Here is a 14,525-nt window from a genome sequence, read left to right as displayed (position 1 = left end):
ACCCACCTATCCACCCACCCACCCATCCGTCCATCCACCCACCCACCTAACATCCACCCGCCCACCCACACTTCCTTCCCTTCGCTTTCCTCTCCCCACTCCTCTTCCCCGTTCCCCCTTTTCTCTTCGTGTCCCTTCTCTCCTCCCTCTCCACGCGAGCACCCAAACATCCATCCAGCCGAGGGTGACACAGGTCCCTGTATCTGAGCGTGACGGGGCCCCGGTGTCTGAGTGTGACAGAGAGGGCCAGGCCTGCTGGTTTAAGTACAAGAGACGCCTCCTGCGTATTGTACCGAGCTCCGCGAACACACCCAACTGCGAGCAGGTCACTGCCCGGGCGACACCAGCGTGTCTGGGACCGACGCTCGCCCCACCTTCAGCCCCGCCTCGGGCGGTCCGGGGCACACCTCCGCCGAGGACGGGGACACAGACTTCGGGAGCCAGCCGGTGCTCTTAAATGCCACTCGCTGAGAGCGAGCTTCCCTTAGGTGGGCAGCGGGACGCGGGAAACGGGACGCGGGACGCGGGACGCGGACTGAGGAGGGGAGAAAGGCTCCTTTCCCTCTCAGCCACGGCACCGGGAAAGGCAGGTGGACGCTTCGCAGCCATCGCGCCAAGGGGACGTGCAGAGGGCAGGCGGGAGGCCCGGCCACTCATGCCCAGCGCTCACAGCCAGCCCCTCTGGGTGACGAGTAAATGAGACATCTGTCCACACCCAGCCGCACGGCCTCGCGACCACTGTGCTGCTTCCCACGGCTGGCAAAGCACTTCCGCGGCAAGAGACCCGTCACACAGACACCACGGAGACACGCGAAACCCTAAAGCCCGTGTCTCGCAGAGACAGAACCTCCCACTCACGCCATGGTTATCTCGCTAGAAAAGTCCACTGGAAAGGGCGCTAGGTAACAGGTATTAGGCATATAATATTTTTACTCCTAGGAAAACACCGAAAGCAGCCTATAATCATCGCAAGGGGGCGTGCTGAAAATCTCAGAAATCTCAAAGATCTCTTCAAACAACGCCACCTAATTTCACGTCTAGAGGCAGGCGAAGCTGGGGCCGGAACTTTGAGAAATCCGCAAATTGTCTGGGCGACCAGTCACAGGTCTGAAAAGCCGGGGCCACAGGACACTGGATCCAGGGCGTCGGCTGAGTTTGCGGAGGTCCGTGCTGGGCAAGGCCACCAGCGGCGGCAGACGGAGACACTTTTCCCCGGGGGGCTCATGACCCGACACCGGGCGGGGGCTTCAGCGACGCCCATCTGGGCCGGAGGGCGGCGCCCCGGCCCGCGTGGGGGTGCTGCAGGCAAGCAGGACAGAAGGCAAAGGTAAAAAACAGCTCTCCAGACCCGGGCCGCAAACTGGCCCTGGGCCGGAACCGGAACCGGTCTCGTCTGTGTGTCTTGATCTTTCTCCACAGCTGCACCGAGCGCTAAGCCACACACCTGACAGCCGCCCACTGAAAGTGCACGATTCAGTGGTTTCCCGTGCGTTCGGACTGTGCGACCGTCGTCACGGCCAAGTCTACACCCTGTTCCCTTAAAGGGTCTGGTGGCACGTGGCCGCGGTCCTCTGCCGACATCCCCACCGGGCGCAGTGGAGGGCGGCAGCGGAGATCTCATGGCCCGGAGCCCAGCCTGCCGCCACCCTGCCCAGGCCCCGCGCAGGGACGCTGGCCGGCTCCCGTGTGGCCCACCGGCTCGGCCCGGGGTCTGCAGCGAGGGCTGTTCCGGAAGCGCCCTTGGCAGGGGCGCATTTCCTATTCTCATGCGCTGTCCTGGGACCTGGCTCCTTTGTCTCCAGGCGGGGTGATGGGCCAGCCTCGGTGGGCAGCTGTGAGAGGGACGCGAACATGGTGGCGCTGTGAGCCCACCAGGCCCTCGCCAACCCAGGAGCTGCCCAGGCCCAAGGCCCTTCCCGGCAAACCCCTCTCAGCTTCCTGTCCCCACCTCGCTCCTGCCCTCTCCCCAGGACCTGCAGGCCAGTCCTACCCATCAACCCGTCCCCCCGCCTGGACCGTGCCCTCTGCCTGGACTGTCCTCTCTGCCCGGTCCCCATGGCCCCACGGCCAGCTCAGCACTCAGCCACAGAACCACACCATCTAAAGGACTGTCCCCATCACACGGCCTCCACAGCCGAGGTCACATTATGCACCTGCCGCTGGTTTACCATCTCTGCCCCGAAGCAGAACGTGGGTCCCCGCGGAGGAGGACGCATCCGCCGTACTCGCTGGAGTATTCCCAGCTGCCAGAAGCGAGCCTGGCACCCAGCAGGGACCGGACGCACGGGAACTATGGGCCCACGGTAACGCGCAGGCCCTCTGCAGACGCACGGGCTGCAGAGACTCCCCCGGGTAGGCGCGTTTCCTGTTCTTTCCCTGTCACCCTTCTCTGTGACTCACTCACTCACCTCGGGCCTCTGCGGGAAGCTCTGCGGGGTTAACGACACGCAGTGAACGGTTTTCAAGACCGTGAGCGGGGAGCGAGCAAGACAGCGTCTGACGTGAAGACGCTCCATGTGCCGTTGTGACACGTGTGCTCCGGCTTCCGGCCGGGGCCACCGGGTCCACGTTGACTGGCTCTATTTTTCTAGGTAGCAAATCCCCAACCTACCGGCACGTCTTCTGAAAAGCACATGTGCACACGTGCGCGTGCACACACACACGCACACACACACGTACAAGCAAGTCCCAGGTGAGTGGCCTCCTACCTGTGTCCGATGCCAGATCACGGACGCCCTGGAGTGGCCCAGCTTGTTCCGGCACGGTCCTTTGTCGTAGTGGATCAGGAGAAAATCGTCCTGGGGAGAGAGAGCCCGCTCGGTTCAGTGACGAGTCCTGCCTGGGCCGAGTTCCCGTTTCACGAGCCGAGTGAATGGGGGTGTGACGGAGCCGAGGGCCGAGGCAGAGGCAGGGCAACCCCGCGCCCCCCACGCACGTGACTCCTGCCCCCGAGTTCGTCGGCGGCCTGAAGCGGGCCCTGGGCCCGGCGGGCACTCCTGGTTTGCAGCAGAGGAAATCCCGCGATGCGCAGTCTGAAGGAGCAGGCCGGGGTCTTGCTGCTCAGAGGCTGCTCTGGGCCCTGCCGTGCTTCACCCACTGGTCCCACTGCCCCGTGGCCTCCTGTGGTCCAGGCGGGATTACTCCCCACTGGACGGCTTCCTCTGCTCCCAGCCACCCCCACTGGCACCAGACGGCCCACGTGCGGTGCCTCCTCTAGGTACAGCCCATCAGAACCTCCTGTTACTTAGGGACCAGCCCGGAACCAGCCTCTCTGGTTCCCTAACTGTCCAGAAGGGGGCAGTGGCTCCCGACTCTCGGGGACGCAGCCTGTTCCCATCTCCTTCTGGTGCTATGTATGACATTCCACCTGACGGCCACCACCTTCCATGACGACCTGCACTGGGCTGTCGGCTTCTGCTCACTGATGCCAACCTCTCCGCCGAGGCTCCCGGCCCAGGGCTTGGCACGCAGTCCCCGACAAGCACCAGCGAGCTCGTGGGAAGGAGTTTTCTGGACAAAACCCTCTGCCCCAGCCCCTGAACAGGAAGTGCCATCCCCCCTTTTTACTCAGGAAACAGCACAAAGGAGGGGCCGATGGCTGTGTATTCTTTCGGGGAGGGTGCAAACAGACACCCTCCTTTTGAGAAAGCGGTGAATACGCACAGGGCCCAGCGTGTCTGAGTGGACAGGGCATCATTCTCACGAGAGCTCGCTGGACACAGCGGCTGTTGTCTGGCCCTTAAAACCAACTCCGCTAGGACGACTGGGTGGCTGCGGCCAGGGCCCGCCCCTCACCCTCGGCCAGCACAGGCCTCGAGCGTGTGGGTTTGCAGCTCCGCCTCCGGGGCCCGAATGCCCAGTGATGCGTCGTGAAATCCTGGCTTTTCTGGGGTCCTAGCGAGAAGCCTTTGAAGGAGGTGGGATGCTCCAACCTCCACTGCCGGCCAGCCTCCCTCACCCAGACCCCTCCTCTGTAAGGAGGGTGCAGGTGTAGACGAAGGTCAAGGCTGCTCCGGCCGGACCTCTGTTTCTGGGAAGCCACTGCCGAGGGCTTCTGTCCACCGCGAGCCCCGCCTTCCCGCGACTCTGCATCATTTCCCACTGAAATCAGTTTATTTCTCATTTGCATTTCTCATTTTCCCATAATGCCCATCGAAAAGGCTCGCACCACTGGCTCCTGACCAGCTTTTGAACCTGTTTTCCGAAGGCCACATCGACTCACGTTGCACGATCCCGCTGAACGTGAGCCCGGGCACAGCAGCAGGGAGGACAAGCCCGGCTGCACGGCGGAGTCACCTGGACAGCTTACGGAACATGCAGCTTCCCGGGCTCCAACCAGGGACCCTGGCTCCTAGGTTCAGGGCGGGGCCCAGCTCCCAACCTTCCTAAGTGGCCCCGACCCAACCCGTAGTGACCAGTGCTTGAAAGCAGGAGCCCTGTGCCGGGGGCCAAAACCCTCGGCTCGGTACACAGACACCCTAGTCATGGCCCCGAGCTCTAGTTCCGGTCATGCTCAGGCCACACACAATTTATGTCCAGTTCCCTGGTGAACTAACTCTGCCTCTGCGGTCACAGCGCTCTGACCCGCCCAGACCCAGTGCCTGCTCCCCCAGGGCCGCCAGTGGACTTAAGCCATCGCCCTGCAGCCCTCTGCACGGGGACCTGGTGCTAACAGGCGTGACGCGCCTCTCAGCGTGCAGGCCACCAGCTCCCGGATGTCACGAACTGGGCCGCCACCCCCCGCCCCCACCTGGACCTGAGCTGGGGCCATCAGGACATGCTGCCTGAGCAAAGTGGACGCTCGTTTAAATAGTACCTTCCTTCTCCCTACAGAAGCGTCCTAAGATGCTTTTACAACGCGTAAGCGACTCACTGTGACGCTGAGTGTACTGACGGGGCCTTGGGGCACCAGCGCCAGCACGTGGCGGGAACACAGGCGCCTGTTTGTAGGAGAGACCATCTCCCCGACTGTCGTTCGGAGAACTATCGTTCGGAGAACTCTCGCTAAGCTCCGCGGTGGGAACCGAGACAGCGGCGTGTGGGCAGAAAGATGCAAATCGGGGAGACGCTCAGAGGTAGGAATAAACTCCTGACGACAATCCACCCGCGTTCAGGTTGCAGCTTTCGTCAAAGCCTGGCTCGCACTGCCTGACCTGGCCCAAAGCTGCTGCTGGGTTTTAGGGTTGGCAAGGTCAGAGTGTGGGTGCGGGTCCCGTCCCTCCCTCCTTCCGTGCTTTTGGGAAAGAATATTAACCGTCCCGGACGTCTTGATAACAAAGGAAACGGTGATTCTAATTCTCTCAGAACGATGGCACGTGTTGCATAAAATAAGCGTGTAGAAGTCGCACGGTGGCATGGGGCAGTCACTTTGATCACGTTACCGATTCATCTTTCCAAAACACGTAAAAGCGCGCGTGTGCGCCCCTTCTGCCCGGAAGGCATACGTGCTGGTGAAGCCCAGGGTCCTTACGACCTGGATTATACTCAGTTTTGAGTCCTGGCTCTAGAAGCCATTCCCCCTTCACAAGAGACCTCACCTTTCCCCCGGATGACCAGCGACCCCCGAGGCGGCAGCAGACAGGAGCCCGGACCCGACTATTGGTCACACTGTGGGGACTTCTGGCAGGATAAAGGTAACATCTCGACCTAAGTTACGTCTCAGCTCCTGAGCCCTAAGACGGAACGGCCCCCTGGCTACTTTCCCAGGAAACTGGACAGACAGACGCCAGAAAAGACCTCGGCACTGTCCTCAAGACCCGAAGAAAGGACACGTCACCCTCACCTCACCTCCGACTGATCAGCTCCCAGCACGACCCTGAACCATTCTGCCCCATAGAATCTGTAACCTACACGCCATCGAGGAGCCAGGTCTCTGAGCACTAGCTCACTGGGGTCTCTGGGTTTGGCGCCAAGTCCCTAAATAAACCTTTACTCTCTTTGCTGCAAACTCCTGTCCGTGTCCCACTGGGCTTGGACGTGTGCAGGCAAATGAATTCCCGTAGTCTGGCGATGCGAGGAGGGGCCGGGCAGCAGAGAGGCAGGAGTGTCTCGGGCGGCACCAGTGAGGATGCAGGGGGTGGTGCCTGGCCGGGAGCAGAGGAGGGGGAGCAGGGACCATGACGCGGAGGAAGCACTGTCAACCGTTCGTCCCTCCCTGACGCACACCCGGGCGGGAGACGGGGCCTCCGGGGGGAGCTCCTGAGGGGAGGGGAGGCTGAGCGGAATGCACCCCTCTCTCAGAGGTGCCGCCGGCTTCCAGCCCTGCGTTTATGCCCTTGTCTCAACTCGCTGTTACTGGGCTTCATCACTCACCCGATTCCTTCAGAATCTGCTTTCTATGGCCACCAGGTCATTGTCCAGTGGCTCCTCATTCACCAAGAAAAACGAGAAATGCTTGGCCATGAGCACAATGACTTTCAATAGTAAAGTGCAGTGTGGGGGCCTCTGTCGTTAGGTCACACGGCCAGCACGCAACTGGGCCTCCCGCACGGGCAGGAACTGGGCGTGCAAACTGAGTCAGACAGAGAGGGGCTGCCCCCCGAGACCAGAGCGCAACGAGAAGCTTTGTGGTCAAAGGAGCGGACGGCAGGGCTGGCCTCCCATACCTTGTAACTCGGTCTCGGAAGCAGGGGGAGGCGGCAGCAGGGACAATGCCTGACCCAGAAATCAGACCTGTCAGGTCCATTTCCACGGCTCCCCCTCAAGTGCCTTCAAGGAGATTTGGCAAATCATAGTAAAACTGGCATTTCCGTTCCCCGTGAGTTCTAAGGAGTGGCAAACTGCGGGCCAGAAATTAGATAACTCGACTTAACGAATTATATACGTAATATATAACATGAAGACTAGATACATGTCTATGGGCCCCATCTACACGGAGATGCCGAGGCCCTGAGGAGTCTCCCCTCGTGGGTCTGTGGCTGCTCCGAGCCGCAGCGCAGTCTGGCCGCGGCGCCCCGGCGTGGGCGCGGGCGCAGGCACGGGGCGGTGGCCGTACTCACGTCCAGGGACTCCAGGCAGTACCAGCAGAAGGCGTGTTTACAGCTCTTGCACATCATCTGCGCGCAGCCTTCGTCTCGCTCTATGTAGACCTTGCACTTGGGGCAGCGCTTGATGGGCGCGTCGTCCTCCTCCAGTCTGAAAACAGAGCTGTGGGGACAGTCCGTCAGGACCCGCCCGCTCGCAGGGACTCGGGGGCCCTGTCCCCATGGCCCAGGCGGGGACCATGAGCTCGACTACGGGGACCCCGGTCACGTGTTATTAAAGGAGATAAAACGAAGCCCAAGACATGAAAACTCCAGAAAACAAATCATCGAAAACTGTGAGTCAGCCAGTTTGATTGAGGGGGAAAAGGAGCCACATCGGCGGACATCTGAACTCAGACTTATGTACAGACAAACAAAAGAAGATGTGACAGAAGGCTCGTCAACACAGGCACCTGGCTGACGGGATCACAGACAAATCTCATGTCCTGGCTTTCTGTATTTGCATACGTTGCAAAAGGCTAATAATTTTTATTCGCTTTGCTGTTTTCAGAAAAAAAAAAATAAGTGTGACAAGCACACACTACTTGCTTAGCCAGATCTACCTGGCCTGTCTTGAAAGAACTGTCTTGAGGAGTCTGCCTAGGCTTGCAGACATCCGGGCGGTGTGACAGGCTCTAAGCCGGGGTCAGGAGCTGGCTCGTCTACAAACCAGCCGTGCAGCAACCTGAGCCTCGGTCTCCTCATGGGTGCGGGCGTGAGGGTCAATTCGGGGAGAAAAGCCCATGGCGTGACATCACGCGTGTGGGGGCGCCCAGTGAATGGCAGCAACAGTTCTGAGCTGCTGCCAGAGGACAAACCAGCCGTGCAGCAACCTGAGCCTCGGTCTCGTCATGGGTGCGGGCGTGAGGGTTGATTCGGGGAGAAAAGCCCATGGCGTGACGTCACGTGTGTGGGAGGCGCCCAGTGAATGGCAGTAACAGTTCTGAGCTGCTGCCAGAGGTGACATGGCCGTTCAGCTGTGACCACGGAAGGACGTCACCCCCACCCCCGCCCCCGTGCTGCTAACTTAAGAACTACGCATGAGGTCACATGGACCCGGCACAGGTCGACTGCACCAACACTAGCCGTGGCCTCTTTCTGAAATGAATGTGTTTTCCGCAAAGCGCCACAGGTCACCGGGCATCGAGGCTGACTGTCAGCCTAGGTAACGTTGCTTTGGTTTGAAAGCTACATGTGACCTCAAAGTAATGGAACCGATTTTCTGCTGTGACGCGTCAGCTAATTTGGAAGCCGGTGCCATGAACTGGGCTGATGTTGGAGGAAGCGTCTTTCCAAGGGACTTTCTGAAACAGAAGCCGTTGAATACGCACGTTCTCATGCGTTGTGGCAGGCACAGCGTTTACTCCGTGGTTCGCAGACCTCTGCTGGCACCCGAATGGCATTTCCAGTCATTAGCAGTCACAGCTCTCGCTGCAAACTCGCAGTTGCGGAGGGAGGCAGCGGCTCTGAGGCGCCATCGCCACCCGCCCTGGACATCTTTAAGAGCCAGACACACGCACAGGAGCAAGGCTCGTCCGGTGCCGACGGCAACGTGGGTGAAGGGAAGATGTAATTTTTAAGAGAGGAACTCTGCTACGCGAATAGAGATGATCGTACACGCAGTTGCAACTGGCACCTGTCGGTCAGGGCCGGGGCGACGGGAGGCTGGGCGAGGTCACCTGTTGGTCAGGGCCGGGGCGACGGGAGGCCGTGGCGAGGTCGTGGCACAGGGAGGCAGCACACGCCCCCACTGACGGCCTGGCCGCAACGGGCCCAGCCGTCTGTCGGCAAGTGGGGTTATCCGGATTTCCTGCAGAAGCTGGGGTTTCAGAGCTTTACGTAAAATGTTTGAAATTTAAATTTCCCCAAGTTGCGGTTTGTGAACTTTGATTTAAATTGCCCTTGCGTCATTTTTTAAGGTTGTGCGTGGACCTTTTTTTTGTATCATTTTTGTTCTTTGTAAAATGTATGACGTGAAGACTTAACAATACAAACTGCTGTGAAATGACAGCCAGCCCTGTGCGATGGCCTCGGCGAGCCCGGATCACCACGGATGAGCCCGGTCGTCGGGCTCCCCATGCCCACCGCCCTCCGCCCTCCGCCCTGAGGTTGGATGCGGAAGCAGCAGCTCTGTCCAGGCCCCGCCCCCACCGGGGGGGGGGCTCCGGCTCTTCCTCCCTCCTGGTCTCCCTGCTCCTAGCAGGTGGACGCCCACACACTCACTGCCCGGGGGTCTCTCTGCGTCCGAGGGGAAGTGCCCCCCACTCCGCCCTCCCCAGCCTGGAATCCAGCTCTCCCAGGATGCGCAGTCCGGCCCGACTAGAGGTTCCTTCCTGCGAAATGACCAGAGCTGAGACCTAAGTGCAGCCCACTGGTTCGCTCTGGCGTTCGAGTGCCCGCCGTGTGCCCGCCGTGTGCCCGTCCCGGGTGACGCAGTTCAGACAAAGGCGGGCCGCGGCGTCGGGAAGAACCGGCCGTGTACACCGATGAGCCGAAACACGATGGGACTGGGGTCGTAAGCAACACGGACGGTCTCCCGTGGGGACGCGGAAGGTGGGCCACCAGCCCTCCCCTGAGAACTGGGAAGCTGAACAGAGGAGGGGACGTGAGCCGCGGCTTCCAGGGGGACACGGAGTCTCCAGGAAGAGGAGGAGGGCGGAGAAGGGCAGCCCAGCCGCAGGTACGGGAGAGAGAGGGCTGTGTCCCGGGGTCGCCAAGCGGGTCTCCGTGGGCTGAGCTGGAGAACGGGGCGGGGACAGCAGGGTGGGGAGAGAGGCCAACGCCTCGGGGTGGATGGCGGGAGTCCGCATGTCAGAACCGCGGTCTCAGCAGGGAGGTGGCCAACCCTAACCAAACCACACACCACTGCAGGTTTTGTAGGACACGAAGGGGTGAATGTCATCGATTTCCTACTACGTTTCCAGGGGCACAGAGTGGTGCCGCAGTGTCCACCTGGGGACCCACACAGAGGACACAGGAGGGCAGAGGCACAGCAGTGACCGGCCACATGCCCCGACAGGGACGCCATGTTAGGGGGGTGTGGCCGCTGGGGCCTCGGGCAGCTGGGAACCGGCTGCCGGTGACTCCCGTGGTGTCACACCCAGTGCCCGGTGACCCGGGCTCCGGCTCCGGCACCGGTTCTGACCACCGTCAGCAAGACGGCGCCTTCGGGCCTCACAGCACTGAGAACCCTTCTCAGCCACAGCTCTCCGCAGGCTCATCCTCTGGACAGACAGGGTGCACCTGCCTCCTCTGCACAGAGCGTGGCACACAATCCGCTCCCCAAAACAAACAATAAACAAACCAACCCGGGTGTGGATGAGGCTCGAGAGGAAGTGACTGATGCAGGGGCAGGCGCCCCGCCCCCGCCCCTGTGGCTCCCCGAGGGGGAGCCCACCCCGTCCGCTGGCTTCTCCCAGCCCCCAGCCCGCGCCCACTGTGCGCAGAGGGTACCTGGTGTCCCCGGGAAGGAAGGTGATCGGCACGGTCTCCGGGCAGCCTTGGCCGGGGTGCCAGCTGGCTTTGCAGGCGGAGCAGAATTCTGTGTCACACGCTTTGCACCGCACGAGCTGAGGGGTCTGCAGGCCCATCTCCTGCAGCTGGCACACAGCCTGGCAGGTGGACGCCGGGCACCAAGTCCGGCAGGGGTCTAGGAGCACCTCTAGGGCGGGAAGACGAGAGGGGCGAGTCAGGCCTGGCAGGCAGAGGGGCTCGCAGGCCGGGCTGAGGGGTCACCTCAGTGCACGCTTCCGTTTTACCGGCAAGGAGACTCCAGACGACAGTCATCACGAGCCGGCTGTCTGGCTTTGTCCTCGCCAGGCGCCCCCTGCCTCTGACCTCAGTCCAAGTAACCCTCGAGTTCTTTGGGGACACTGCTGCCTGCCCCCAGCATGTCCGTGGCCACCCAGGACAGCCCTGCTGGCCCCCAGGCTCGCAGAAGTCAGTCCTGACAGCCTGTCTGGGCTTCCTCCACGGCCCACACTCCGTGGTCCGGGTCCTATCCTGCCTCCGTGTCCCCCTCCCCAGGGCACGCCTTCCTACATGTCTGGCCCTGCACAGGTTAGACAGCAGCCCCCTCAGAGAACGTTTAAGGATGGGAATGAGGGACGGGGGTGGCTCACTGGCCTGGCACTGTCCCCCTCCCAGACTTAGATCCAAGCCACGGGCACACTGTTGTGTGATGGCCAGGTTTCCCATCCCAAGCGGAGCCCACACGATTTAACGAAATTAGGGGGTCATTTGGAGAAACAGGCTACCCCGACACACTCTCCACGTCCTTGCTCAAAACGCGCGTTTCTGTAACTACCGGGTCCCAGGCGGCCCTTCCTCCGGAGGCCGTCTCGCTCCCCGCAGGGCAGTGTGACACCGATTCTCCATGCGAGGCGACCACAACGGGAAGCCACAGGGAACGCGGACACCCTGCCAGAGGACCACGGGGCTGCTGCGGAGCCCGCAAGCAGGCCAGGGCGTCTAAGCTTTTCAGCACGGCTGCTCTAGGGACGAAATCCGAGACTGGCTTTTGCTGGGGAGACTTGGAAGCCATGAAAGGCGCTGGCAAGTTTCTGGGCCGTGTGGCCGGATGGCAGCCCGAGCCGATGCAGTTCATCTGCATCAAAAACGGGATCTGTTCCTCACTGCGGTCTACACAGGCTGGGGCCGGATGCGGCTAGACGCGGGCCCAGGCCTCACCCAAACGGGCCGTCACAGGACAGGCATGCATCGCCACAGTCCCCAGGTAAATGAGGACACCAGATTCAGGCCTCGAGGAAGAAGCTGTGTCAGGGACGGCCCTGAAAACGGTAGAATCATCACTGCGGGGCTGGCCAGCATTTCCTGGAAACGGGCAGACACTGAGTCCTTGGCAGTGCCGGGCCAGGCAGTCTGTCCGACCGCTCAGCCCTGATGCTGCAGCATGAAGGCAGCCACATTGTCCATACATGAGTGCTCCAATAAAACTTTATCAACAACACCAGGCCAAGGGCCAAGCCAACTGTGCCCACTGGTCGTAGGTGGCTGACTCCTGATCTAATCTAAATTCCCCATCTTGTTTTTAAGGACAAAACTCTCAAATCGGTAGGCCCTGCAGAAGACACAGAACTTGGTCATATAAAGGAACTCGGGAATCCAGGAGAATGTGCTGCTTCGTCATTGTTCTTCATTGTGATAACCCAGAATCTTCACGCTGCTCCCAACGGTGAGCGAGTGACATTAGCTCTTGCCATCACTTCACGGTGTCTGTTTGCTTTCCGAAGAATGCCTCTGGCTGTCAGGTCCCAGGAGGTGGCTTTGCGAGAAAACGCAGTCTTTGCCTCCTGGGAAGGAGTGTGTGGGGGCAGCCGCTGGCCTGAGCTGAGGGGCCGGGGACAGGGGAGAGGCGGGTGCTCGGGCTGGGACGCCGGGCGCTGCGTGGAGTTCTGGGAAGGCCTCGATGTCGGGCGACGGCCCAGGGCGTCCTCCTTGGGAAGGAAGGACGGGCAGGGTCCCTGGCGGCCCTCTCCCCTCCCCAGTTCACCTGGGGAGTGTGTGGCTGCGCCCAGCTCTGCCTGACTAGACCACAGGGCTCCTTAGGGGGCCGCAGGACGTGGGCGCTGAGCATGGCACGGCCCCACAGCCTGTGGAAAGAACACTGCAGCCCTCTGTCCCTCCCACCTGACGCCGTGGGCGGTGCTGGTCCACACAGGGCCTGAAGGGACGACACTGCCCGCGAAGCCCTTGGGGTTCCCGTGGCTCCCTGCCCCTCCTTCTGCTCTGAGCCTGTGGCATCAGGAAGGGGCCCCTGCCCGAGCCGTGCGGCTTCTCCGCATGCGTTCCAGGGCAGAGCCGGCCGGGCTAAGGTTTCCATGGTGACGGCTCGAATTTGGTGGCTTCTGTCCCGGAGCTGTGACATGGCCCTATCCGTTGCAGTGGAGAGGTCGCTGGTGCAGGGGTCAGGGGCAATGCCCCGTGCAGGCGGCACGCAGCCCTCCCACGCTGTCTGGGCGCCTGGGACCCCGCGCCCACAGCCCCGGCTGCTCCTGGCATCCCAGGAGCGTCCTGCATCGTCATCCTCACTGCCGAGCCCGGCCAGCGGGGTGGACCAGATCGCCACGAGAACCCACACTGGGCAGCATCGAGTGTCTCGTCTCTGACCGGCATGTGTGTGTGCGCACAGACCCGTGTCTACCTGTATCTGTCACGTGTACGCCTGATGACGTGTGTTAGATCCTCCATCTTAGGAAACACGCTTCGGGTCACCCATCAGGACTCAGTGTACACCAGATTACAACAGACCTCATGTTTTATAAGGACCTGTATGTCTAGAAACTAACTTAACTCCCATCTCCCAAGATAAATTAATAATAGAGTAATGAAGCAGGCTCCTAAGAGATCTACTTATATAAAAAAACAAGACTTTTTTTAGAGGTGCTGTTCTTTTTTAAGCACGGTTTTCTCTTGAGAAGCGTGCTGTGAGGGGCCTGCCCCAGCGTCCTCCCTATGCTGGCAGCTGGGCTGGTGCACCTGCCAGCTCCAGCTCCAGCTCCCGGCGGCTGCAGGTCCCAGCCTGCAGGCAGGCGACGTGACCGTCAGGAGTCCTCGCCTCTGGTCAGGCCTCAGTCCTGGGCAAACCCGAAAAGGCATTTACTCTCTCCGAGCTTTACTTCCCTTTAAAAACACAAAAGAAAACACGACCCGCTCTGCTGTCAGAGGGATAAAGAACCCAGGAGCCCACGAGCCCCGCCTGTGCGTGCCAGGAGCTTCGGGAGAGACGGGCACGGGCAGCGTGCTGGGGGCAGAGCTCGGAGAGGAGCACAGGTGTGGCACAGCGTGGCACGCGGGAGACGGGATGGCCCTCTGCCGCGAAAGCCTGTCCCCTCCCACCTTCGGGGTCTTCCGGTCGGACAAGTCAAGTCCCACCACCCCCTTGCCTGGTCTCCCGCGTGCCGAAGGCCCGAGTGCAGGAGCCACATGGGGACGTCTGAATTAAAATCGAGGCTCTTACAGCAAACGAAGCATCTGAGACGCGTCGGGGGACAGCGTCTGCAACCTGAAGCAGGACGCGCGGGTAACCGAATGTTTGCGGAAGAGCACGGGACTGTCTTCCCTCCAGGGCGTCCTCCACTGACCGCGTTTCGGCGGGAGGAAACGAGTCCAAACTTGCTTTCCGATCGTGTCTCAAAACTGGCTCTGCGACGCCGTGATCGACAGCCGTATTTCGGCCCCAAAGTTTTAACATTTCGTTCAGACAGGCCTTCAGTCCTACTAAGTCTGAGTCTGTATTTTTTTTGGCTTTTAATGTAATATTAGCAAAATGTTTTAAAGTGATAGTTTTGAGAGATGTATTGTTTTAACCCAAGTCAAATTGGCTTCATTTTTATGCAGAAGGAAAAAAAATCTCCTTTGAGTAAGCCAAAGTACTGAAGAAAAATAACCATTAAAATTATTAGGAGGAACATTTACCCAGCTGCATTTTTTAAATTAAATTCAGTGTCATAGAAAGTTCATTTTCTTGTAACCTAAATAACT

The 14,525-nt window shown here is 60.5% G+C and overlaps 1 protein-coding gene across 11 annotated transcripts in view; it reads right to left on the bottom strand.

Moving 5' to 3' along the window:
- The window catches only part of RNF144A (ring finger protein 144A), a 65,572-nt gene that overhangs the window by 4,371 nt on the left and 46,676 nt on the right, over positions 1-14,525 (bottom strand). For all 11 annotated transcript variants that reach the window (XM_015588224.2, XM_025045725.1, XM_015588226.2 and 8 more), the window contains 3 exons: positions 10,476-10,683; positions 6,999-7,146; positions 2,709-2,798 (listed from right to left, as the gene is read on the bottom strand). In XM_015588224.2, coding sequence (XP_015443710.1) covers positions 2,709-2,798; positions 6,999-7,146; positions 10,476-10,683 — 446 coding nt within the window. The remainder of the gene's footprint in view (positions 1-2,708; positions 2,799-6,998; positions 7,147-10,475; positions 10,684-14,525) is intronic.

The sequence above is a fragment of the Pteropus alecto genome, unplaced genomic scaffold (assembly GCF_000325575.1).
Source record: "Pteropus alecto unplaced genomic scaffold, ASM32557v1 scaffold61, whole genome shotgun sequence".
In the NCBI taxonomy this organism is placed as follows: domain Eukaryota; kingdom Metazoa; phylum Chordata; class Mammalia; order Chiroptera; family Pteropodidae; genus Pteropus; species Pteropus alecto.
The sequence above is the reverse complement of the archived record's forward strand: the minus strand, read 5'-3'. Positions and strand labels throughout refer to the sequence as shown.